At 43.4% G+C, this 27680-nt stretch overlaps 2 protein-coding genes across 5 annotated transcripts in view; both read right to left on the bottom strand.

Annotated features, from left to right (window-relative positions):
- The window catches only part of LOC131582324 (protein inscuteable homolog), a 128421-nt gene extending 122536 nt beyond the window's left edge, over positions 1–5885 (bottom strand). The window contains exon 1 of the mRNA XM_058845391.1: positions 5645–5885. Coding sequence (XP_058701374.1) covers positions 5645–5885 — 241 coding nt within the window. The remainder of the gene's footprint in view (positions 1–5644) is intronic.
- Positions 5886–21423: 15538 nt separating this feature from the next.
- On the bottom strand, positions 21424–26718 carry CALCB (calcitonin related polypeptide beta). 4 transcript variants are annotated; one of them, XR_009276950.1, is made up of 5 exons: positions 26597–26717; positions 25515–25610; positions 25089–25220; positions 22231–24286; positions 21424–21900 (listed from the first exon to the last, which is right to left on the bottom strand). XR_009276950.1 is itself a non-coding variant. In XM_058832812.1 (5 exons), exons 2-4 carry the CDS (start codon positions 25598–25600, stop codon positions 22227–22229), a joined length of 381 nt encoding a protein of 126 aa, XP_058688795.1. In that variant the 5' UTR covers positions 25601–25610; positions 26597–26718; the 3' UTR covers positions 21424–21900; positions 22202–22226. The 4 variants fall into 4 exon arrangements, 3 of the variants coding, with proteins under 3 accessions (XP_058688795.1, XP_058688804.1, XP_058688784.1); XM_058832812.1 differs by having other exon boundaries at positions 22202–22389; positions 26597–26718; XM_058832821.1 differs by having other exon boundaries at positions 22211–22389; positions 26597–26718.
- Between the last annotated feature and the right edge of the window lie 962 nt (positions 26719–27680).

Genomic DNA, 27680 nt, shown 5'->3' with positions numbered 1-27680 from the left:
CAGGAATTCCCAGCTGGCTGCAAGAGCTGCATGAGTTCTCTGGCTCCCTCAGCAGACCTTCAGCAGGCTAGAGGAATAAAGACTTTAGCCAAGGCATGATCAACTTTTTCCAAGGTTTGTTCAGCACTCCTGCTTTTGCCTCTCTGGGTCTAGCCCTGCATATGACCTCCCTGCAGCACCGGAACCTTGGCAGCTGCTGCCCCACAGTAAAACCTGGAGAGGGAAAATTTCATCATCACAAAGGGAGACAGACCTGGTGAGAGAGGGTGTATCTGGTGCACAGCTAGGGAAAGAAATGGGGATTTAAACTCTGGCCAGAGCCAGAATTCTTGCCTCAGAAGAGGTGCACTGTCTTCTTGTGTGAAAACCCCTAATGGGAGATGGAGCCTGTGCTGCCCAGATGATCTGATTTTCATTCTTTTTCATGTTTGCTCTGCCAAAATTACAGCAGCAAAACATTTTCACTAACCCTGCTCCACTGCACTGAGTAGGTCAGCATATCTGTGTCCCAGCTAAGACAGTCACACCAAGAATGTGGGTGCTGTTCCCCAGGGACCTGACCTGGACAGCCTGACAGCCTGGCATGGGCAATGCAGGATGGCTCTGTGCCACCTGGGACTGTGCTCCAGCTCAAAGCCAGACCTGGCTTCTTTTGAGAATGCTTGAAGTAGACCAACACTGAATTACTTTGTTGTGAACCATTCCTTGGGAGCCCCCACAGCCAGTGGGTTTGTTACACCTTTCACAATTTAAGAGAGCAGGAGAACAGCAGAAAGTGCAAATTCCACCCTCAGTCAACACAGCCTCCTCTGGAAAACTCTTACTCTGAATATTTCAATTCACTTCCAGGACTGGTTTTAACACCTTCCTAACAAAGGACACAAAAAGCTTCAGAACTCTGAGTGTCTCACCATCATTTGGGGTTTCCCTAACAATCCTAGAAGTCAGTGAGTTTGGGGTTGCAGGGAGAGGCCACTAAATTAATCTGACAGCTACCTGCATCTCTGGTTTTAATCTCATCCTTCTCCAGGCATGCTTGTATGATACAAATTCACTGATTTAATTATTATTATTTCATGTACATATGACTAACTTAAAATTATGAGAGCTTTTCCTGGCCAGAGACAAATTAATGTGGCTCTACTGACTACACTGGGACTCTGCCAGAGTGCAGAGTCTGAGGATGTGAGGCCATAAAAACAGCATCATTTCTCTAGAAGCAGCTTATCCCTGGTCTCTGTAAGATCTGAAAAAAACAACTTCTCAGTAACTCTGAATTATTGCAATTTTGGTAAATTGGAATTCTGGTATCAGTAATTTTCATGTGAAGCTCCATGTGACAGAGCTCAGGACCACCAAAACAAGATTTTTGTCCCTTGAGCTAACTGAGGATGAAGGTGCAAAAATGAGCATGTTTGAGAAGTAAATTTGATTCTACGGGTTTTTCCTGTATGACAGGAGAGCTGCGCAGGTTTAAATTCACAAAATGTTCTAAATTTCCAAGATGTGGAACAGAGCAGGTGTATTATCCCAATACATCTCCACTTTCCCAGAAAAATACAAGTCAGAAATCCAGCTTTCCAATTCTCAGTTCTCATGAGAGGAACTGGATTTCAAAGATACTCAGAAATATACAAAGGAAGGCAGGATCTGAGATGTTTAGGGCTTAGCCCTAAATTTTTGCAGAGTCCCAGTGATCTACTCCAGTTTCAATCAATTGTTTCAATTCTGAGGCTCTGGATAATATCCTGAGATTGAGCATGTGTCCATGGAAGACCCCAAGGAACAGGTAATCAAATACATTCCTTGGCTCTAAACAATTTCCATGAAATACCACTTGCATGTTAGATACATATTCAGATAATATAGAGCACACACTCAAATGAATATTTGGAGTAGAAATGAACTAACAGCTAGCTCTAATCTCTTTTAAAGGTGACAAGCCTGCTAAAATGTTTTCAAGCGTGAGCCTACCCAAAAGCTGTGGATCTCTTGCCTTCTGCTGGGATCACAGCACGAGGTGCTTTCCCTCCCTGCGGAGCTCCATCTGCAGAAGTTCAGAATCTGAAGTCTGTGGAATTAATGTCCTTCACCAGACCATCTCCTCCCTGTTACCTCCCACCCATGAACCTCTGCAGGTGGAGGGTGGGAGTCCAGGAAGCACAGGAGCCATAGCAGGGAAAGAACTGAGCTGCTGGACTTGTAATTAAGCACAATCCATTTACAAGCCCAATTAGTAAAGTTATGGTTAATCCCCACTTGGGAGGGGGGCAGGCAGGCAGACGCAAAGAAATCTTGTTTAAGAGATAAGAACAACATTATCTAATCCCAGCTGAACTTCTTGCCTTTGTGCTTAGCTGAAATTACTCCACTGGGTCCAGCTCTCCCAAACTAATCCAGCTTTCATCTCATGACCTACATTACCCAAAGAGACTTTTCCAGTAATCACGAAGAGGGCACAGGTACATCCTCTGAATTTCTGCTGCTTCTGACACTCTCAGAGGCCCCTACAAAGGGCACCCCCTAAACCCCAAAACATTTCCATATGGAGCAGTGCCATGTGTTTTATGGCCCATTAAGACCAGGTAGCTACCTGGGGAGATGACTGAAGAATGAAGAATGGAGTTAATTGGGCCAGGTACACAGGAGGCAAAAGAAATTTGGCAGGCGGTCGCTCACACCACTCTAGCTGATTATCCTGGTAGTAAACCCTGCACTCTGAGACCACATTTGTTTCCCAGGCTCAGGAAAATATGTGCTTCCTCCTGTGTTCATTTAGTTGGTATGAGAACTGGTACGCAACTCCTGCAGGAAAAAATAAAAAGAGCTTTCCATGGCTGTGCCATCCTGTGTGTGCCTTTCCAGCAAACTGCTTCAAGCCATTTTGTTTCCTCTTTGATCACCAGAACTTTCTGCCAGAAATGACACATTAAGTATTTGGCATTCAAGAAAATAAATAAAAAAGGTCAACGGGTAAAAAACATGTCCACACACAGAATGGCAGTCCTAAAAAAACCAGGAGCAATGTCAGTGCCCTTTGGAAAAAAAATCACACAGGCCAAAGGATGACTGCCAAAAAAGACTAATTCCTTTTATTGGACAGTGCATGTCTTAACCCCATTTTCCTTAATGCTTTAATACACATTTTACCTCCTATGACACTGATGAAAATTTAAAGCCACCTCACAGAGTACAAGGGGGTATAAAGGAAGCAAAGAAACACTTGGGTTTCCTCTTTACAAAAGGGGACGAAACAAACCTTTGTTCTTTACAGTAAAATGCTAAAAATGCATAATCAATTTTTCAGTCTTCCAATTGTTCTCACTACATACAGCCAGGTAGATCTTGCAAACCCATAAAATATTTCATTTTTGTCTCTTTCTATACATGCAGCACAATTTCAACACCCAACACAGTGTACATTGTTATTGGTGAGATTTGCAGGAGACAAAAATCAAACTGAGGACTAGATTCCTGCAACATAAAACTGCAAAGATTTTTGAAGTACATGTTATATTCTTGTGTCAATCAGCTCCAGTGAGATTCATCATATATATTTATCCATAGGCATAGGTTTCTGGAATATCAAGCCCCAGATAGGTGGGGGTTTTTACAAAATATTATGAAAACTAAATTAGAGTTGATGTTATTCTAGTATCTATCAGCCTTGACTTTAAACCACATGCTTCATTCACTCAAAGAGAGGAAGGAGAGAAGAAGCAGGGAACAAAAAGGTTTCCATGAAAATGGCCCTGTTTTAAAAGGAACCTGGTTACATCTGTCCTTACACTGCCAACACACTTCCCTGCCCTACCTGGACATGAACCACTTTAAACAAAAAACATAGATATACCATTACAGCTTTTTTTCAGTCTGTCTGTAGAAACTGCCACATGTGCAACTGAGAAAAAGTACCTAACCCAGTAATAGCTTTCCCTTTCCAAGAGGAAATATTTGCCTCAGTGTACGCCAGGTTTAGAAATACAAAGTTCCTGAAGGCTGAGCTATGTTTGCTTTCCACAGACATCAGATAAGACCATTCACATGGAATGCAGGTATGGTTCAAAATAAAGTAGCAACACAAAAATGTATGCTGAGATACAGAAACACAAGCCCTGAACAGCAGAAGAAATAATTCAAAAAGCTGTGTTATCACACACACACATTCACCTTGTTTCTTACATTCAAAGCGTACCAAAGTTCCAGCCCAAAACGCACTGACAGAAAAAGTTGCTCAACTGCTTAAACTTCACATTTAACACGTTCACTGTCCTTTGCAAAGTGCCTCAATGGGTTTAATCTCACAAACATCCCAGAAAACGATGGCCAAATATTATCATCCAACTTATCACTACCATTTGTCCTCATTTTCTTGCATATATACCAACAAATATCCTTTTTTTTGCTTTTCCAACTGAAGCAGCCAGTTACCTGCTGTGCATTGTAAGCTCCCAGCCACATTCCCCAGGATAACGTGCCGTGCAGCACAGTGAGGAGAGCTCACTCAGACGCAAAATAATTCCCAACTTGCTCAAGTAAAGTCTCTCCACTGCATTCACAGGCTGAGCTATGTGTTAACTGTATTTATTCACCACTGAAAGACTACACTTTACAGTTATAACCCTGGCAAATACTGAGCATTTAAATAATTCTGCTTTTCCTTATCTGCACAAAGGGGTTTTATTCCTCTACCACAGCTGTACACAAAAGAATAGAGTGCCATTTCAAACCAAAACTCTCTGAAGTTACTACTTACCAGCTTGTGATTATATATTCAGCAACCCCGAAGAGCTGAAAAGATTTTGTTGCAGGAGACAAAAGTTACAAAAAAACAGGCAGAGTTAACAAAAATGAAGGGAAACTAGCATAAATCCTCTCTTCATTCATCTACTTAAATGTTCCTGAAGATTAAAAAGGACCTTAAAGAAAGCACTCTCAGCAAAGACTACATCCTCTTGTCAGTCAAACCCTGCATAGTTTCAGCTAGGCATCCGTCCAAAAAGACATGGAATTATTCTATTTTTGTCTCCCAATGCAAGTGGAAACATTTTTACAGATTTGTGGTGAGGATTTCAATTTTTGTAGTGGTCAGCTAGTAGAGGAATGTAATTAAAGACCCTGATAAATGTAAGATAGTCCAGAAAGGAGGAACTGGATAAATCTGGAGATTAAATAACAATTCTGTTACAATTACAGTCTGATATAAAAACACATAAAAACTTTCAATGAAGTTAAAAATCCAGATGTGGTTACTTGGAAGAAAGTTGTAAAATCCTTCTCTTTTAAAAGAGAATTGTTATCAGTAGTGGGACACTAACACAGTTTCAACAAATGTAGGCTGATATTTTTTAATTAAATAATTTTAATTTTAAAAAAATTAAATATATTATGCAGAGCACTAAAAGTTTGGTTTACCACCCATGTTATGTCTGGTATGTTACTGGTTTTACACAACACAGGTGTTTCCTTAGAAGTACTTCATATGTTGCTGTCTTACAAAATAAACCTTCTAAACTTCTGGCTTTGTAAAGTAGGAAAATACTTGGGAAATTATGTTTGGCTTCTATTGAATTTAATTTTTGTTCCTATTCTATCAGTAAAAAAGTTTGGCCATTTCCCCTGTACATTGAGTCTGGAAGCTGACTCTGAAACTCGGTGTACATCATTACTGATCCCTGGAGCTCTTCAGATCTGAGACTTTCCTCAGAAGAGAAGCTTTTAGTTCCATTCCCCAAAACTCTGTCATCATTGAAGAGGATGAACTTTTGTCCTTGCTGCCTTCTCCTCTCTGCTCCAACTTCCTCATCCATTGTGCCTTTCACAGTGGCTGCTATTCTGCTCTCATCCATCCTTCCCTGATGTGCTCCATCGCTGCTCTTTTCCATTATGCACTGATTTTTTGTCCTCTTTGCAGCTCTTAGTCCCTGTCTCCAGGTCCTGTCCAGCCTCAGTCCTAAGGCATCTCCAGCCACTGCTGCCTGCTGGGCCACCTTACACACTGCTCCTAAAGCTGTAGAAATCTCCCTCCTGATTTAGTCCAAGAAGTGAGTTGGTCCTGGCTGTCATCATTCCTCAGGTCAAAGCCTTCATCCACGTGCACTAGAAGACATGAGAGAGCTGTAAGTTGGAGGATAGCAAGGAACAAACAATACATATTTTAACAGAGAAGGAAAGGAGCACATGTTGTCCCCCTGTTCCCTGGTTCTTAACTTACATGTTGCTTTTTTGCTTGGATTTTTTACGTTCCCTTACAGTGTAATTGTCCTTGGGGTAGGAATTTTCTCACACTGTGTTTGAATTAGTCTCTGGAAAAGCAGGATCCACTCTTTTCACACTTCAAAGCAAACAAGAAATAAACTCTTTCTTTAACATCTTGCTACTTATTATCTTCTTCCTCAAATCACTGCTCTTCTGAGATGCAGCTTTCAACTAACGGCAGAGATTTGTTTTAGTTTTAGGGATGAAAAAGGGAGTCTAAAAAACCCCTGTGTAGATGGGTGCACATTGCTACCCACACAGGACTAGAAATGAGTGGGCTACTGAAGCTTCAGAAGGACAAGGAAGTTGCTTCCCTTTGAAACATCTCAGGCACATTACAGAGCAGGTTTCTCTAACCAGGATCATGATGTGCTATCACTCCATTCTTGAATTCTCATGTTGCTGAGAGTGGGACAAGAAAATGTGGAGGAGAGGAGCACAAGCTGGAGCACAGAGGGGCACAAGAAGGGTGAAACGAGCCCTAAATGCCAAGGAGCAGTTCTGCTTGGATTACATCAGAGAAGGCAGGATAAGGACAAGGCAGGATTGTCCCTATTCAACTTGTCAGCCCTTTTCTTGTTGACATAGGAGTTGAATCTTGCTCCTTTCCCACAGGATGTCTGGAAATCCTTCGCTGGTGATGTATAGAGAAACATCTACCTCAGGAAGTGCCACAGGGGTGCCCAGGAAACCACAGACTTTCTTCATTCTCATTTTTACCTCAGACCTTATGAATAAACACAGCTTCATCCATTCCATGTCCTACAAGCCTGCCCATATCTGCTCTGGCACCTACATATGGACTGTTCCCAGTCCTCTTCTTCCAAGATTCCATCTGACTCCAACCTTTAGTTCACTCCCTTGCCATCCTCCCCCACAGTAAAACTGTGGCTGTTTCTACAGCTTGTTCCTTCCTGGGCAGCCTTTCTCTCCAGCCCCCTGTGACTGTGCTGGGCAGGGCAAGCCAGTCCTTGCACCCACAGCAGCTCCACCTGCACCTCCTGTGGACAGAGCAGTGCCTCCCTGCATGGGCCAGCATGAGGGTTTGATTCTAATTCCACTTGCCCCAGTGTCATCAAGAGGATGAGCGGTGCTTTTAGGATGAGCAAAATACTATAATTTAGGGAGTCTGCAATTTACCAAAAGACCTGTGAATGATGTGTTCAGAGCAGCTCCTAAGTAATGAAAGACTTGTGGTGACACAAGCAAGGCTCTCAAACCTTCTGCTCCTCACAGCAGAGAGAGGCGGCCAGCATTCCCATGCCTTCTGTCTGCAGTGGACAACCCAAACTGGCACTGATGTAGATCACTGTAAAGCTCCACCACCAGCACCTGATGTTGAATACAATTCCCAATCATTCTGATATCCAAAATATAGGAAAACCATCAAGGCTTTGCACTGTTAAGGTCTAATTAACATCACATTTCTTGCTGGCTGGCCATCAGCCACTATTACACCAGTATGACATTGACTTTTAAAGTGGAAATGTTTTATTGCACTGATTGCTTAACTGTCTTGTTCTAAAATTGCCTGGTCTCCAAAATCCATCCATTTTAAAGAGTTCCTAAGAGGCAAAAAGCACTGGATTAAGATTACTGTTCTGTTATTGGTCAGAGTGTTAATTTCCTTCCTGTGATACCAGGCTGCTTATCATCTTTGACAAAACACTTAATTGCTGTTACAACCCCCACCGCTTTTTCATAGGTGCTGTCAAGATTATTTTAATTAAAATAATATCTATTCAGAGGTTAATGAAAATAGAGAGAAAAAAAAAATCCAGCAGGGATTTGTCATTTGCCACACTTCATTCCCCAGCATTCATGGAGACCAAGTGGGACAAGGAAAACACCCCTGTGTGGCTTCCACAAAGATATGGCTCCATCTCACTCAGTTTGTCATGTAGATCCAGCATGCTTTCCACAGAGAAACCATCAAAGTCCTCGTTACTCACCTCAGAAATACCAATGACCACGGGGAATGTAAAATCTCCTTTATTAAGTCAGATGGTACTTTGATAGCACCATAGATATGACCTGGGGTCACGTACACTTTTTCAGAGGTAAGATAATTTGGTATCAAAAATGCATTTCTTTCTATACATTTTAAAACCAAATAAACAATACCATATGTGGGAATCCCATGCTTCCAACAATAAATGCACTGAACACATAATACGTTTACTCAATACAACTTTTTTTTTTAAAGCAGACTAATCTCCACTTTAAATAAACCTTGCATATAATCAGACAAATCAACATCTATTTCTCTTTTTTTTTCAGTTAGCAACCCTCACTTAGTGCTAAATTCTATCTCTGCAAACTGCTAATCTAACAAATTACAGGTTTTCAGTCAAAGCAGCACATTTTGTTCACTGTGTATAGTTTCAGTCCACAGACTTTGGAGACTGTTTCAGTAAAGTTTCTAGAAATAATGCTCATGAGTGTAGAGCTCACTGACTCCCCTGTTTTAAATACAAATTACAAGCGGCTGGTGTATCTTTGTGTGTAGGTGACAGCAGGCACATCAGTCACTTTCTGCAACAGAAGCAATGCCTTTGGGGGTGGTTGGCCAGAATTCCAGGCTCCCCTTCTAGCTCAGCCCCTTGTTGGCTCTGTGTTCTCACTTTCTGTTCCCTGATAAAGCCACTGCTGGTTGCTTTTTACCTGGGAAAATGGTCACCTCCCCAGCTGGCACCTGCTCCCACTGAAGGGAAACTGCAAAGTGCACATCTCTGTACAGACAGCAGAACCAGCAGAGGTTGTTTTCCCACAGATTTCCATGCTGTTTATTAAAGTTCCTGTTCTCAGTTCCTTGCCATGTCCCATATTACACCCATTATTGCTCCCCTGCTTCCTTCTAATAGTCCCCTCAAGCTCATTTCCAGATGACAGGCAGTTCCTGAAAAGAGCAAGAACAGCTAATTCCTCACTTTTCCCCTAGTAGGAAACCAATTTGGATGCAGCTTGTAGTCCCTTAGTACCTACGACAGGTTGGAATTTTTCAGACTTTCCTGATTACACAGCTGCCAGGTGTGTCCCACTCCCTCCTGCAAAGTCCCCATCCCAGTCCTGATGTGAGGGTACTGAGGACAGCTGACAAAAACTTGTCCTCCGTTCTGGAAAGCAGAATGCTGCAGCATAACACAGCACAGCTGGTGGAAATTTCTTATGGATTTACTATTGTGTTATGTACTGTTCATGCAAAAAACCATACAGTTGTTAAAAAAAGCTATGTATGAGTACCAAAAAAACCCTGGGACACAAACTGGAAGGAATCTCTTATGAGGTCAATATTGCTGCTCTTCGTCAAGGGGAGACAGAAAAGCGAGGGCCTACTGCAAATAAGGAAAAAATCTGTCTGCACAGGCAGTGTCAGAGAGATTTTCTTGGCCAAATATCTGCCTCACACTGCATCTGAACACATCATATTCCCCCCATCCTGCCTGCAAGCATGTCTTGTTCTGTTAAAGGGAATTCCTTCTAACTTAAACTTGCCAAACATAAATCAGCCTTGAATAGGAATAATTAGAGTAAGTTAGAAGATTAAAACCATGGGAACACACTGAAATATACAACAACTCCTCTGTAGCTGTGATTTTCTGCGGGGGAGGCAGAGGATTCTTGTTCTCACTCACACTCCATCGGGGCATTTTCTGGTAAAGGGGCAGCATTGTCACTCTCTCTCAGATTTCCTCATGCCTTTTTTGTGACTATGATGATGCCTCAAAGCCTTTTCTATTAGCCTTTCCCATTATTAAACTTCTTTAGCTCGTAACAGTTCATATGCTTTCTGCTGTAAGGATAAAGGGGCTCTTCACTCTGCACACACTGCAGTGATTCTGATTACTGGGAGGAGATTTGAAATATAATATTGTGAGGAGAGGTGTAATTATGTCTGTATTTGAATGGATCTATTCTAAGGGGCTTTGCAAAGGCAGACTGTCATGGCTGCTCTAGGCCCTTGGGGTCAAGCAGTTCATCAGGAAATAATGGGGACCTGAAAATGGTCTGCTGGTTTTTTGGATGCTTGGCAAATTCCACCACCTTCTCAGGAAACTGGTATTAATTATTCTCATTGTCAGTGTTCAGTGAGCACTGGCACTGATACCAGTGTTCCTTAACACTCTTAACGGTACCACCAACATTTTTTCTTTTCCTGGCAACTGGATGTGGTTGCATCCTGCATTACTAGTTTTGTGTATTTCAATTCTTTTATCATCGTTATTATTGCTGTTATTTCCCCTTCCATTTCTCTCCTACTGAATTGTCTTTATCTCAAACCATGAATTCCACTCTTTTTTCCCAGTTGTCTACCACTGGGTGTGGGGAGAGGGGATGAATGGCTGTGTGGTGTTTATCTGCCTGCCAGGTGAAACCACAACAATCCAATGCAGATTAAATAGCATCCCAAATTCTTAAGATTATTTCACATTTCTTCCTCCATACACCTTTTAGTCAAAACTGGCCTCCCAAAAGCTTGAAAGGGGGAGAAAGAGAATTACCTTCCCTTTCTGAATTTAAGGTTTGGATTTCAGCCCTTTCCAGTTTATCTTTTCTCATTTCACTTTTTTCAAATTCTCACTTTTGTGTGCTCTTGCTCTCAGCCTTTGCTTCGTGTTGCCCCCAGCAGTAACTGGGCAGTGCCTGCAGCAAGGCACACACCAAAGCCCCATCACAATCCCTGCTGAAGCTTGTTCTTTATCTTCTGTCTAGAAAACATGAACTTCCTTTCTCCTCTTCTGCCTCTCTCATGGATTTATTCCAGCAACGCAATAATGTAAAATGTGTTGTACAAGGGAAAGTCAGAGGAAACCCAGCTTTTCATTTCCCACACAGCCTAACCTAGGCCAAGAGCTCTGTGAAGAAAGCCAGGTGTCCACACACTCTTCCCACCCATACAAGAACCGTGGCCCAAAACAAGAAGTTTAATCAGCATCTTGCCAAGATAGCCCAAAGTCAGCTTTTCTGACAAACACTCCTTCACAATTTTGTCTTGTTTATGGCGGCAGCACTCAGGCAGGCCCCATCATCCTGGTGAGATGCTCTTGGTGCAGAGCTGATTTAGAAATCTGGCCTGAGGAGTGATCAACCAGTTTTTCACATAACCTTTTTTTAGAAATACTACACGTCAACATATGTTTCAAGGGAGGGAAAGATCCAAATTTGGGTTTAAAACGTCAAGGTCCCTTGGGAGTGCAGGCTGCATCAGTCAAGCACAGGCTGAGAGGAGGGCCCAAGGACCATTCCTGTGGGATTTCCACGAGTTCAAATTACAGTCTCAGGCACACAAAACAGGGCACCCAAAACAGGCCAAAGAAGCACTGCAGAAATCACACAACCTCTGCCACAGCCAGCTTCGGAGCAGCAGCTGGGCAGTAACCACATCCAATCATGCAAGAATGCTGAAGCCACTGGAGTCCTTCCAGAAAAATATGGGTACTCTCCACGTTCTAATGCTGTCCTCCATCACAAGACAAAATCAAGGCTTTGCCTTCCAAAAAAAACAAGCTGAATGGCTGGGTGGCTCGTGTGCAGAAACATCTGGACTGGATAGGGAATAACATACAGAAAACAGCCAGTGAGAGTGTCAAAAGTTCAGAGAAGCAGGAACTGAACATCATCCGATTTCAGCCCTATAGGCAAAGATATCACTAAAAATCGAGTCAAAAATTGCAAGCACGTTGTGCAGGAGAAATCGTGAGAACTTTACTTTTTAGCATGAATGGTTTCCCATACTCTCCCTTCTCCCCATAAATTATGATCTCTTACAAGACAAGCACAGAGAATGAAGTGCCAAACCCAGCAGGTAGCTGCAGTCACCAGGCAGGAAAAGGGAGGCCTCTGACAGTGGCAGCACATAAATATGCACAATTTCAGGGAAACAACACTGAAAGTTTTTCATGCCTCTGTCTAGCAACATGGTCTCACCAAATGGAGTTGTCAAAGGTGGGATGAACATCTGCTATAGGAAGGGCAAAGACTGCTTTGTACTGCACAAAGTTGATAACATTGTATTAAACTTAAACCCGCACTGTTAGCACAGGCCATGTCTCAGTTTCCCACAAATTACTCAGGAAAAAAGATGTGTTTAAGCAGAATTCCATTCTCCAAGAGCCGTGTGCTTTGATATCCAGTAGCAAAACAAATAACTTTTGGATCCTTATGATAATGTATCAGATTAATTTACTACATTTCACTCTAAGAATACAAGATATCCTAATAAGCTTTACTTTGTCTTTAATGAGCAAGAAAAACACTGTAAAAAACAGTAAATTATATTTTAAAAAATACATTACAGTTGGAAAAAACCCCAAATTATTCTATGACACTTCATGAGGAAGCAAACTCTGCACCTTGTTCTTGATAAATTTTAACGAGTATCTCAGTGGTAAACACCATCAGAAGCAAGCCAGACATCTACAAGGGGACATCAGCTGAGTTAAATTATTCTGTGTATCACTATATACTAGGATTTTATGTTAATATAATGTTAAAAATACATTATATTAGATGCAAAATCACTTAGGGAAAGCTTAAGTGCACCAGCTTTTCCTTGGATCATTATTATCCAGTTCAAAATGCTGCCCTGCTAATATGTTCAAACTCTCTTGTTTTTTAGGTTTTTATTTTTTCTTTGGGTTTTTTTGTTTGTTTTTTGTTTTTTGTCTTGTTTTTTTTGAGGGTTCTGCCTCACTGAGCAGGCAGCAGAGATGGCACCCAATGAACAGCATTTTATAACTCGTGTTTCTCAGACCCTGTGGTATTACCCACAGTTTTGCCCTTGGATTTTCTTATAGCACCTGTCATCACCACCACATTTGAGCCCAGCACAAATCTGAAGTGACAGCATGATTCTCCTTGCCAGTGCTGCTCTGCCACGAGTGGATACCAGCAACCAGACTATCATGACCTAATCTTGCACATTTTATTGCTTCCACCAAAGTTTATTGTGGGGTTTTGGAAAACTAATTTGCTTTTGTGAATGTGGGAGGTTTGGATTCCAAATTCATTCTACAGAGGGGTTTCTTCCTTCCCCTCACCCCCAATGTAATCTTTCCTCCAGAGCTGTAGAGCAAAACACTGCTTCACTCACCATCACCATTGGCAGGCTTCAGCAGACACTCCCTCTCAGCACCATCCAAAACTAAACCTCCAGATATTTTTTTATTGGGAAGACCAGTTCAGTTTTATAGACACAGTTGGCCTTACCAACATCGTTTTCTCCACTCCAGCTTCTCTGCTCAAGCTGGACACTCTCCTTTAAATTTCCTACTCACATTAACACATCCCTGGTCGTTCTCAAAGCGTGACAGCAGTGGCAATAAAGTACCTCCAGGTACCTGCTTTGGGATGAGGTTGTGTTTTTCCTCAGCTTCCAAAGGCCAGCTGGGAAAATGCTTCATGGGCTAAAACTGTGTTGCTGGTACAAACAGTTTTTTTTTTAACCTGGCTGATGCATTGTGTATTCTTGTAGCTATGTGAGACATTTACTACGAGACATCATCATGTTTCAGCCAACAAGACTGAAGATGTGCTTCTCTTTGAAGATGGGATCCCTTTGAAAATGTGTAGAAGTCCATTGCTTTGTAGCAAAGTGCTTGAACGTGCTTTTAATGTTATGCCCGTGACACTAGAGCCTGCACTTAAGTGCGGTTTATGGAATTGGATTGACTATTCCAAGATGAGTCATAAATTCCAGGATGAGTTTGGTTGGCAGCTATCAAAAATGGTTTTTCCAGTCTGTTTATGCAAAGACATGAATTTTTGCAGATGCTTACCTGAGAAAACAGGCCAGGTGCACAGCACAGGCACAGGGCTGTGCCTGGCACTGCTCTCATCTTCAGGGCTGTTTACTATGAAAACTCTGTCTGCATCATTCAGGACCCAATGAATAATTCAGCAGAGTCTCAGTACTCCACCAGTGCTGTTTTGTTTACTGGAATATCATCCTGTGGTTCAGCACCCATCTGACTTTAGGCATAAAGCCTGTGGAAAATGTAGAATTCCCAAAGGCTGGAGGGAATCCTTTCTGTGACGCTGGAGTCCTACAAATTCACAGCACCTCTGATTTTCTGCTTAAGAGAGAAAGTCAACTGCCCTGAGAAACTCAGCACAAATTAATCCATACATACATCTTGTATCCTTTGCAGACTGGCAAAGTTCTCTCATTGGCTTACTTGGAGCTGAAAACAAAACACACTGGAATTTGGGGAGGTCTTCCAAAGAGCAGGTCAGGATATTCTGTTCCACTTCCACACTTCGGGTAAGGCCTCTGAACTTCATTTCAAAATGCAGATAAGGATTGGTCTGTACCACAAAGTTTCCCAATGCCCTTCTCTCACAGGTATTACACTGGTAAGACACCAAGTAACATGAAATACAGCAGGACTATCACAGAAATACTCTGTAAGGATGAGGAAAAGTTATCAAATGCTTCCACCAGACCAGCTAGACAAGTGAAAATCTGAAATCTGTGATTATTAGTCTTGATAGCAACACTCCTCTGGCCATGAAATTACCTTTGACCTTTTCTATTAAAAAAGTTGTCAGTAGTTCTCTATAAACGGTTAATGATAGGAGCTCCTGCAGAAAACTGTATTATTACTGAACTAATCTGAATTAAAAATGGGAAGTATATATTGGCAACTTCATTTATATCAATAGCAATATGAGTAATTGATTTTCCTTTAGACCATCTGCAAAACTGATAAAATTCCAGAAAGGCCATTCTGATTTTCAGTCACTTCTCTTCAGAAAGAGAAAAAAAACCTGTTTGAACTCGAGTAGCAAATGCTTTTTTATGTGAAAAGAAGCAAAAGTTACTCTGACTCACTCACACTTCCTGGTAACTGAGTTCTACCGGAGGCTTTCTGTGGCTCCTGTGCCCTCTAGCTTCTAGAAGATGTATTTACCAATCACTCCCTTAACTTGAACAGGTTTATAGTTTTCATTTCTATGCAGTCACTAAAAACTTGCTAAAACAGAAAGTGACACCTTTCCCTCTCTTCCTCACAGATACTTTAACCTGAGCCTGAAATGAAGACATGGAAATACTTGTCTGAATTTTTATTTGCCTTACAGGCACTCTATACTTCTGTGGTGATACAAACGGGCTTTATGGGTACTGATATATATATAATACCTTTATAGGTATTGATATATATCAATATCAATTTAGAGTCCTCTGTGAATGCTGTAAAGGAGATTCAGCTCACCAGAGAAATGCCAACCAAATTGGAAATAGCAACGTTGAGAAAAAAGTGAGTTGTGAGACATAAGGGATGCTAAATCAGGTCATTATATGGTGTACAGCAAAAAGCACCTGATTTGTGCATTTGATGCACAAATAGCAGGCTGAAGGCTGTGCTTTGTGATACCCAGCACGTTTCAGGTTGAACTTCTGATACGAGAGCAATCCCTGGCTGGGGAGAGGAATCAGCCATAAAGACAGATGATCCTGGTGTCCATAGCTAGAGAACCCACAGCAACCTAATGGAGAAAGCAGTTCTCTTGGAGTTCAGCAGGCTGGTGGAGCATGATCAGCTCAAAGCTGGCTGGCTGGCAGAGACAACCAAGCTAATTTAATTTGACATATCATCAAAAGCACCTGAACTAGAAGTGTTTTTCACCTGCCAGATTACAGGTCTTTGTAAGAGTAGAGGCTTGACCTCCAGTCCTACCTGCCACATCATTGCACTGGCACCAGGGGCAGCCTGTGAAGAGCAGCTTCTGCAAATCTAACATGCTATAACAAACGAGCAGTGGAACTTTGGTTGAGGAGAAAGTCACCGGAATAACAGAACAGGGACACAAATCCTATCCCAAACTTCAGTCACAAAGGCACTTCATTAAGTTAAATACTAAATGTATGTGGCTTTAAAACACAGAATTACAAGGCTGGGGCTTTGACACATGAGGAGTGAGGTAACACATAGCTCTGCCACTGTCTGTTAGGAAAAGGTGCAATAAAGATATTCTGTTTCCTCTGAGAACCTAAGCCATGAAGAAGAAGCAAACAGCACCTTCACATAATGCAAACAAACCTTTTGTCCACTGAAGTGTGCAACCTTACCAAGACTTACTTAGCTTAAACTAGAGCTAGCCAAAGCACAAAGTTTATGAAAAATAAAATCTTTGACTTCACTTTCAGTGTACATGAAGTGCTTCAAATGGCTTGGTCTCTAATCTGCTTATTTGTAAGCCTTTTAAACAAAAACTATGGCAGTTTTAATTTAAACTCTGTGTTTCCAGTATTTAAAGGCCAGAACTATTTCCTTTTTCTATGTAATTTTCTGCTGCTATTACATTAAGAACACAAATCAATATTAATTTTCATAACTAATTTAACTCTTAGATAGTGTCTTTAACTATAGAATGATAAAGAAGGACTGCATTAACTAAGAGTGAAAGCTTCCTTGGAAAATGTACGCACTCAAGAAAGATCCTGGCAACATTGTCTTCTCCAGCCTAGCAGGATTGACATGCTAAAAAGTTCCCCATAACTACTAAAACTATTCCATAGATAAAATTTGCCTGCCCACATGGAAGTCACTGAACTACAAGGATTGTCATCCTTCCCCTGATGCACTTTCTTGGAATTAATTTCCAGGCCATTCTTACCCACTACAACTAACAAATTAGATATGGTTCCATATAAAATCATGGCCATTTCATGAGCTAAAAATGGAATTATAAACTATTTATTCAACTATTTTAGGAATATATGCTAGCTAGAATAATTGGCTCCCTCCACAACAAAAGACAGTGAAGACATGTAATAGTCTTTCAAGAATGTCAGCAGAATAATGTGCAAATTAATGTGCCTGACACAATGTATTTGAACATTCAAACTGTTTGCAAAGCTACAAAAAAACTATAAAAGCTCCAAATAGCCACGGGATTATGCTCCTTTAGTATGGTGGCTTGACCCTGGCTAGACTCAAGGTTTCCACTGAATTCACTCTGTCCCTCTCCACACTCAGCTGGACATGGGAGGGAAAATGTAATAAAAGGTTCATGGGACAAGAAAAGAACAGGGAGAGTTCACTCAGCATTCACTCTCATGGGAAAAGCTTGTGGAAATCAGTTTCATTTATTACAATCAGATCACAGTTAAATAATAATAAGTAAAACCAAGTCTTACAAATGCCTCCCCCTCACCTCTCTTCTTCCTAGGCATAACTTTACTCCCAATTTCTCTACTCTTTCCCCCAGCAGTGCAGGTGATGGGGAATGAGGGCTGTGGTCAGTTCTGCAGCTCCTTTTTCCATCTGGGGAGGACTCCTCACACTCCTCCCCTGCTCCAGAGCGGGGCCCCCACTGATGGAGAAAGTCCTCCATGAACTTTTCCAGTGTGAGTCTTTCCCATGGCTGCACTTCACGCACTGCCCCAGTATTGATCCCTTTCCACAGAGTGCAGTCCTTCAGGAGCAGGCTGGGTCCCTCTTGGGGCCACAAGTCCTGCCAACAAACCTGCTCCAGCCTGAGCTCCTCTTTCCACGTCTCCAGAGGTCCTGCCAAGATCCTGCTGTCCCCATCAGCCCTGGCAGAGGAGGAGGAGGAGGAGGAGGCACCCTCCAGCATGCCCAGCAGTCTGGGTCACAGCTGCTGGGGGAGGACAGGAGCTAGTGACTGAAAACACCAACCTGGCTGTCCTGTCCTGAGCAATCCGTCCTGTCCTGTCCACCTCCTGAGCTTCAGTGGGACATGGGACCTCTCAGGGGGACTCCTGGGGTGTCTGGCAGGCAGCTCTCAGACCACGCTGCCTCGGGTCGCAACCACACAAGCTGTTCCATGTTTAAAGCCCTCGAGCTTCACACTCAGACTGGAAGGCAATGATCTGCTTTCGTGGAGGTGACACTAATAATTTAGCTGGGATCACAGCTCAGTTGCAGCCAAAAGAGTAATTGGTGAAAATAAGAGCTGTGGTGAAGCCAAGAATAGAAAGAAAAGATAAATGTTGCAATGATTCTGATTGCTCTGTTGAATCAGAAATCTCACAGAGATTGGAAAGTTCACAGAGAAAGTATGACAGTGTTAGGTGTAATTTGGAAATATTTCCTTTCTGGGGGGACTGGTGGGTGGAAATAAGAGGGGTACTATACTCCTTGGACATTTTCTGCAGAAAAGAAGAATTTTAGAAGGCATAAGGAGCATCCAAAGTGGAGAATAGGGAAAGGATGTGGTGCCTTTTAGAACAGTAAAGAGACAGCAAAGGTGTGCACAGTGCAGAGCCCTTTGAGCTGCCAGAGGCAGCGGTTGTGACCAGTTTGGAACCAAGCTGCCAGTGCTCAACCTGGGTGAAGCCGGGCTTGAAGCACCCAGTTTATCTCTGATAAGTATTCACCTGTTCTGAGACAGTTCAGTCTAGAAAAACGCACAGATCCGAACTCTCCAGCATGTTTTAAACTCTTCACCTCTTAGAGATGTTCAATCTGCTAATTAGACATGACAATGCTGGATTAGATAACCAATACCAAAATTTACTACTGCCTGATATAAGTTGCTTTTGGCAGTGTTCAGTGTCAGAAGCAATAACATTAGCTCTGCTCCTTTCTCACACTGCAGATAATGGAAGCTTTCAGGAAGATGAATTAAATTTCACTAACAGAAGGAGAAAAAAAAAATTGCCACAGTGGAAGTCCACTTGGGTTATTTCAAAATGATGCTCTATCAGTGTGTGCAGCAATGTCCTGGTGAATGATCCTGAAACAAGAACTGAGTCAGGTCTAGGAGCAGATCACCACCTGTCCCCTTTCTTTCTCAGAAATTTCTTCCATTTTTGCCCCTGCTTGCAAAAGGCAAAGTCTCCCAAGACTTCATTTGCACTCAGATTAAAAAAAAAAGCCAAACTTTGTGGTTAAAGAAAACACACAGAGACAGACATCTAAAAATATTAGAACCAAACTATACTCAGGTTGGTATTGCCTCATAAACAAGAATATAGACAGACATTCGTGCATGAATACTGAATGCTAAGTAACTTGGCTTTGATGCCACTCACATACACTGCACCAATGTTATACACTCCACCAGCTTCAAGTATTCTTAGAACTGCAATATATTAAAATGGAAAGAAAAGTACATTAGAAACCACACTTTTCTTTTTTAAATGTTAATTCCAAAATAGATGTTCTCCTAGAGCAGAAATTTGGGGTTTACTTCAGAGCTGACAAGTTTGGGTAATATTACCCAGAACAGTACCTTTTAAAAATGGAAGCAATTTCTTCCACTTGTTCACAGTCATTTAAAGCAATTGACCACCTTCTAGCAGCTTTGCAATTCCTTCTACCATGTTTACTGCCTTAAAACTACAGATTTTTTATTTAAAATATTACTGCTTATCTCTGCTTTTCTCTAGTTTCAATAACAATCTGCTTCTTCTGAAGCTCTGAGCATCTCAGTTTTGTGACGAAGGGCTTCTATCCCTTCACACCATGGAAAAGGTCTTTTTTAATTTCTCCTTGCTTCCACAGTTCTCAACCCTCTGTCCTTTACGGGGATATGTACTGCTAAGTGTATTGCATTGATGTGCAGACAGACATCCTAAGGAGAAATGAGACAGAAGATAAAACAGGAACAGATCTTGAGGTGGGAAAGTAGCTGGTACTTCCTAAGGGGAAAAATAAAACAATCAACACAAAAACCATGTATCAAAAGTTTCACCCAAATTTCCTACACTCAGGAAAATGTAAAAGCCATCACCATGGCTTACTAGAATGTTTTATGTGTTAGGTTTGTGTTGTGGTGTGCAGTGTTGGTCTGAGGAAATCCCTTTGACAGAAAGGTGCATAACTTTGTTAAACTGAAAAGGACTAATAATTTTTAGATTAGATGGCATTTGATTAGGCAGAGCCTCAGGTGTCTGTCAGCAGAGAATGACTGTAAATGGGAAAAAATAAACTGACCATTTAGATTTTAAAGCCAGAAGGGGCCTATGGACACTGCTTGTCTTCTTATTGAATATGAATCACTAAATTACATATATTCACCCCAGTAATTGTACTTAGCATTCTATCTTGGAGAAGATTAAGCTGCTGAGTGCTGTATTAGGAAACAAAAGAAACCTGTGCCCAAAGGATCTGCAGTGACAGGGAAAGGTGTTGCTGAGGTAGCCAGGCAATCCCAGCACATGAGTCCCACTTTGTGTAAAGAAAAACGGGGGAAAATACCTGAAATATTTGGAGCTTTCAGGCTCCAAAACTGGCAGTTTGGCCTAACCCAAGCAGATCCTTGCACAAAGACAGCACAGTGGTGCTCCCCAAGGAGTGAACCCACAGCCAGGAGTGAGAATGGACTGGAAGTGTCATCACTGGGCGGCCTCAGTGTCCACACCAGGCTGGCCAAGCTCCTCTTCTGCACTACACCTGCAGCAGAGACACAGAGACAGCGTGAGAACCTTCACCTCTGCTTTGCACAGAGATAACCCAGAACCCTCCGGATGCAACCCCGTGCCGTGTGCTGTAGGATGGAGCAGGGACCACATGAGCCCCTGTGGCCTCTTCCCTCACCCATTCTGGGATGCATCTGAACTGATGAAGCAGATTTTAGGGTCAGGCTGTAAAGCATGAAACAAATCTAAACAAATATCTGACTCAGCTACTAAACTGAAACAGCAGCAGCTTTGAGAAGGAAGTTGGCAGCACCACTTAGAAGTCTGTGGAATGGATCCAGCTACCCTCTTCTCCACTCACTCTAATTATTTATCCCTGATCCCTAAATAGACTCTGTCTCAGGACTGCTTCAAAGAAACGTACATTTCTGTAGCTTCTTTCTCTTCCTAATTCACTTTTTAACCTTACACAAAAATCTACCACATATGTCAGGCCACTTCATCTGAACTAGAGCCTGTATAAAAATATTTAAACTGCATATGATGAAATTTGTCTCCATGTTTTTACTGGATGTACCTGTGGCTTTATTTTTCTAGCAGAGGTCTCACTAAGTGATGTCTTTTGGTTCATTTGGGGTTTTTTTGATATATATATATATATATAAAAAAAGCAGCTATTCTTTCTGTTCTGAACTTTTGACTCAAACCATAGTATTTATAGTTAATAAGGCTGGAGCAGATCAATGGACTAGCTGATCTGCAATGATGTTGGCTTAGAGCCACATGTCTCCATAAGCGTGTCCAAATGAAAAATCAGTTTCTCAATCCAAGTGTATCTAAAATACTTTTTTTAATTTTGCGTAAATTCACAAATAATACAATATTGAAGTGATTTCTTTTTTTTTTTTTTTTAAACATACTGTACAATCAGGATAGTTAAGTGTTTTACATCAAGGCACAGCACACTGTATAATACACATATGCCTTGCCAGGCAGCAGTTTAGTATAATCCCCGAGATTTGGCAGTAGGGCCAGGATAAGTAGCATGGATCACATAAGCTGGAAGATAAATAAATAATAGATGCCGTCACATTTTATTTGAAATAGAGTTGCATATAAAAAGAATATACAATAATTTAACTTTAATAACTAGATTCTCTTTTACTATACATAACAGAAGTGTTTTCATTTGTATTAAATAAAACATTTTCAATAGAAGGATGAAAAATTAATCTTTTTGGTGGTCTTGGTTTATGAAGAAGAGTTGCTTCCATTAGAAATTAAAGTCGAGTTTTCAGTTTCATTGCAATCTGTAAAAAAGAAAACCAGAGTTACTGATATGTTGATAATAAAATGTTAGAGGTGAAACAAATAATTCCAACCAAATTGTTGTGTTTAGTTAATGCACTGTGAAGGTAGCTACCCAAGCAGAACTTCTCCAAAAGCTCTTCTTCAGTCTACATACATCCTTGTTCTATTTGTAACATCTTTTTTCCTTTTTACACTTACTTGCCCTGTCTTCTCAGAGGTTACTGCTGCAGGTCTGCTATTCCCCCCTCAAAACTAAAACCTTGGTGATGCCCCAGGTTCTGTTTGGTGCCTCGTATTTACCGTGCTCACATCACCATTCAGCTTCTTACATCTGCACGCTTCTTCTTCGCCTGCCGAAGGCCTTGGAGCCCACGTTGGTTGGGACGAAGTTGTTCTTGCCCACGGCCCCTGACCTGCTCAGGAAGTCTGCCAGGCGGTGGGTCACACAGGTGGCTGTGTTGCAGGCCCTCTTCTGTGCTGTTACACTGCTTTTCAGGAGGAAAAGGAAGAGTTAGTTCCCACAGCATGAACCCTGCACGCAGTGAAACATCGCTGTGACTAGCAAAGGCACTTCTGCAGCACTAAAAGTAGGCTGGCTGTGCAGAAGGGGTTTTTGCACCTTCTGTGTACAGCTTACACCTGCTAGAAGAAGCCTCTTTATGGTTTTCTCATTGTCAGGCTCACTTTATAAAAGCAGCTGGACTGAAGACTAAATCCAGGCCAGATTTTCAGGCACACCTGGGCTACTGCCTGCCTCCAGCCAGGCATTATGGCCATGGAAAGGAGCTGAGGAGGTTCAGATCAGGAGAATTTAAACAATCCCTGTTTCCTCCAGAAGCTCACATTTGTATTTTGCTTGTGGTGTTCCTGAAAGGCTGTAGCAGACACAGATTTTTCACTTCTCACTCCAACACCTGTGCTCCCCAACAGCCAGAAAACACATGGCATTGCAGAATCACTAATCACTACAGGAGCTTTGTCAGTCACTCTGACCAGCTGCCTTCAGAGCTCAACCACACATAAAGACACTGCTTCCAGGTACTCAGTGGAAATGGGAGAACCTCTCTTTCCTCCAATTAGATCTTTGTCTACTGCAGAACTTAACCATGGAGCAGTTCAGACTTTGAAAATATTAGTTCTCTGCTCACAATTCAGACTACAGCTGACAGTTGTGCTGGATGGGAAACTTCAAATAATATGCATTCACACAATCCTTGCTTGAAGAATTTTCAATCAAAGCAATGAGTTTTTCTTGCAGTAGGAGGGGTTTTTCTCAGCTAAGCATCACAAAGCAGTCTATTAATGTTAACAATGAAGAGTTGTTTTTATAATCAATGCCAAGTGTTTGAAAGAGGCCTCAAATTACAAGATCGGTACAGTGCTACAACAGAACTGTAAAGACATCTGGGTTTGGCTATTAATGCAAGACAACCTAATGTATGTGAATTGCAAATCAACACAAATATTTTAAAGGTGCATAAGTTTTAAATACAGTGCAAAGACCTACTGTAAAATAAGAAAAGAAGATCACAAAATTCTTACCTGCACAAGTTCAGTACCCAGTTTTAAACAGGATTACATTTCTAGTTCATTAGAAAGAATATGTATGAGCCTTCCTGATTTCTTTGATTCTCAGGGTTCCTATCAACAGCATGGCATGCATGCCTGATTACAGCAGTACATATCAATTTATATGTAGAACTTTGACTTCTAAGCTCTCTTTCAACTTTTCTAGAAGTTACTAGCATTGCCTCTCTTGAACATTAAGATAAGTTGCAAAATTTTCCAAGCCTCATCTAGAAGTCTCACATTCTAAAACAAACTTAAACTGAGCAGATCTGATCCTTATAGAAAAATAGGTTTATTGAACAAGTGCATGGCAAGCACAAGAGGAAGAATCTACTTGTAAGTATAGCAGCCAGAAATGAAGAACCTTTTTTAGATTTTTTTTTTTAATCAGTGTCTAAGAAAATCATTTGGAATGTCAAGGCAGTGCTGATCATTTTTATTTATTTTTTTTTCCCCTAGTTTGGTACGCATGTTATGTTCTTGGTCTTCCTAACATTAGGTCCATCTCAAACATTCTCTGTCGAAAACAGAATCAAAAGAACACAGCAAAGTTAGCAATCAAAGTTAGATCCACATGCATCAGGTTAAAAAGGGGAGAGGGGGAGAAACAAGCATGTCTAGTTGTTTCCTAGGGGTTCCCCATAGTTTGCATAGCGTTCATGTTCCAGGTCACTCAGCACATTCCGTTTCTTGCCAGGAGTTCCAGCCCCGACGTCAGTGCGAGGGTAAGTTTGCAATTTGTGCAATTCTTGAGACAGTTTGCCCAGCACACAAGTACTCAGACTGGCACAGCGTTTGGAAATGGGTTTATCCAGGCTGCAGGGGGGAAAGAAATAAAAACATGCCCAAAGGAAGAGTAACCTCAAACATGCACATTCATGCATTTCTTCCCTACATAGAAGATCTACCGTTAAGAAACTTAAAAATTCATTCAAAATAAATCCAAACCCTCTGCATCACATGCCATGCAAGGCAAGTCCATACAAAAGCAGTCAGAAGGAAAACACTATCCGTTAATGAATCCAATTTTGTTGACAAGCAAGTCCATTAGCTTTTTGGATGCTCATATAGTCAGAGGTCAGGAAGCTGAACTTCCCCCATATCCCACATGCTGTTCAGTGTCTCATCCATCCCCATGCATTGCAATGCAAATCCTGTTAGGATAATGCAAATGCTCCTGCATGCCTTTGGTCCCAGGGAGAGTGGTGCTGCGTGCATCAGGAGGAACACATCCCTCCTGCCAGGGACTTTCCATGCCTTACAACAGCATGCACTTGAACGACAGAGAATCCAAGAGTGACTGAGTAACCCCCTGACACTCCCACTGGGAAGACATACCTTTTGCTGCCATATTTTAACACAACCTACTCATTCAAGCTCAAATCGCCCTCCACTTTCAGAAGTAAGAGACAGACAGAGGCAGGTTAACTAGGTGGAAGCCATTCTCTTGGCACCAACACTAGGATGTCTCTGCAGACTCATCCTTTACCAGTTAGCCATAATCCCAAGAAAACAAAGATCTTGACCTGCAGAGGGTCTGCTCAAATGGCTTTTGCTAAATATCAAACATATAACACTCCCACACTGCTTTTCTGCTGCCCAGAACTGCAGTCCTTACCTGTTCCCCTCGGAGGCTTGCTCCAGCTCTTCTGCTGTCATCTGTATGAACTCTTTCACCAGTGCATTTAGTAACCTCCGAGCTTCGTAATCACTGAGAGTCACTCGGTCCGTTATGGACTCCAAGCCAGGTCTAGGCAGAGGCAAGGGAAACAGGGTGAATAAACCCCGGAGTGCTGCAGAGAGAGGGGTCTGACAGGCTGTGTGTCATTGACAGAGCCTTTCAAGGGTGTGAATGTGCAAACCCCAATGCGCTCCCCTCACGCGCAGCATTTGGCTGTTTAAGGATGGAATCAAAACGCCACAGCACAAAAAGCAGCCACCTTTCTCCTTCACCGCGGTCTGTTTCCCTCCTAGACCTCTCAAGAATATTAAGCATTTTCATACCATTCAGACAGAGCACTCAGCAACAGGACCAGCTTCTTACCTGACTGGGGCTGCCTGGAAGCTGTCCATCTGGCACACAACCAAGGCATAAACAGCAAGGAAAGATGAAATCTTCAGCATAACCATGATTTCCTCTCTACAACAAAGAGGTACATCAAGCAATGGCTGTTTTCCAACCCTCTCAATCCTGCAAGTTCCACTAAGGAGGTCATTGCTTCCTAGCCACAAGTAGCACAAATATGAACAGCTTTCTATTTTAAATTCACCTTTCCATTTATTTTGATAGTTGCTATTGAGCTTTAGTTGTCTCAAAATTTTATTATAGCTTGGCACTCTTACAGGACAGAAAAATGTGGCTTTTCAGACCCGCAGCTGTTTGCATTCAACTTCAAGGCAGTCTTCCTCAAACTGGCAGAAAATACATCCTTCCAACTACTGCACACAATATCACAGGCTGTGTGTCCGAGACGGACAGATACAAATCACAAGGAAAAACAATAAGCGTTTAACATTTTTGAGAACCAAGTGTCCCTGCTAGCGCTTTACCTGAAGCTGCTTGTTTCTTGCCACTAACATCCCAGTTCAGATTACACTAAGAATTAAGTAGTTTAATCTTAATAAATATTTATACCCTGAAACCAGAGAAGAGGATAAGTTAAAAATCAAAGAGGGTAATTTAAAAATCAAAGAGGAGAAGTTAAAAATCAAAGAGGAGAAGTTAAAAATCAAAGCACAAAAGCTATAAAAATATCTATAATTGAAGATTTGCGATACACCTCTCTCACAGCATCAGTGTCTTGGACTCCAAGGAGCACATCACAAGCACCACCACATCATCCTCATTTTTGCCAGCTCCCCGTACTCGACGGGAACTATGAGCCCGCTTCCAAAGGATGTCCCTCTTCCCCGCGGCTCTCCGGCCGTGACCTTTGCCGCAGCACTTTGTCCTGGCCGGACACGGCACGTCGCATCGGCGAGGAAGTGACCGAGCGGGGAAGGACCGTCCCCCCCGCCTTGGCTCTCTGTGCCCCGCGTACATGAGCACGTGAACGGAGGAACCAAATCCCCGCTCCCCGGCAGAGCCCCGTGGCTGCCGCGGCCCGCCCCGCGCAGGGAGCTTACCGGGGGTGCGGAGCGGAGCGCAGCAGCGGGCGCGGTGCCGGTGTCGCCGCCGATCCGCGGTGTCACGCACTGCCCGCCGCCCCCTTTTATACCTGCCGCCGCCGCCGTCTGCGTGGGCGCCCGCGCGCGCCCGCCAGCCAATCACCGCGCCGGCCGCCCGACGGGGCCCGCTCCGCCATTGGGCGCCCATTGGGCCCGGCGGTGACGTCATGGCCCGCTCCTTGAGCGTCCCATTCACAAAAAACGCGGCGCGGGGCGAGGCGCGGCCGGGGCGGGGGGGCCGCTGCCGCCGCTGCACCGCTCACGCGTGGCGACCTCTGCAGCAGTGGGACCGCATTGCAGAGCGGGGCCGCTCCCTCCCCGGGAATTCCCGCCCCCCCCGTCGCCGCCGCGCCTCCGGAGCGCAGCCCGGGTGTACCCGGAGCTGTCCCGGCGCTGTCCCGACGGCAGCCGCGTGTGGGTGGCGGGGGGTCCGCACCGGCGGGCACGGGCGGGACGTGCAGCGGGGCAGGGGCACGGCGGGCGGCGGCGCTGATCGCTGCCCGAAGGGAGCGCACCGGGGCCCCCTCAGTTCCCCGGTAGAGAAGGGAGCGCTGGCGGCGGCACCCGCCGCTCCTCACCGGGGCAAGGGACAAGTGGCACCTGCGAGCGGCTCCCGCGCTCTGCCCCACCGGGCACCGCCCCCCCTCGGGCCGGGGAGTAACTCCGCGCTCCGAGAGGAAGCCATCAGCATCGCCACCATCTCCATCGCACAACTCCAGGGGCAGGTGCAGCGCCTTTCCGCGCACCCGGCAAGGGGGGCTCGCCCCCGCGCTGCCCGGCGGGGATTACCGGGCAGCTGCTCGCCGCCCATGCATCACCGCTGAGCATCCTCTGTCACGGCAGCACCTGCCCGCTCAGGATGTTTGCCCGGGCCGGTGTTTGCCCAGGCGCAGCGGGCACCGGCCCGGCGGGGGCGGCCGGGGGGAGACTCGACACCGAGGGGACACAACCGTGCTGCCACCCGGAGCGGGGAGGGGGAGAAGCGGCCCGGGAGAGATGCTCTGCAGCGCCTGGGCGCAGAGAGCGCTTCCACCGTCCCCCG

This window comes from Poecile atricapillus, chromosome 1 (genome assembly GCF_030490865.1).
Source record: "Poecile atricapillus isolate bPoeAtr1 chromosome 1, bPoeAtr1.hap1, whole genome shotgun sequence".
NCBI lineage: Eukaryota > Metazoa > Chordata > Aves > Passeriformes > Paridae > Poecile > Poecile atricapillus.
The sequence above is the reverse complement of the archived record's forward strand: the minus strand, read 5'-3'. Positions and strand labels throughout refer to the sequence as shown.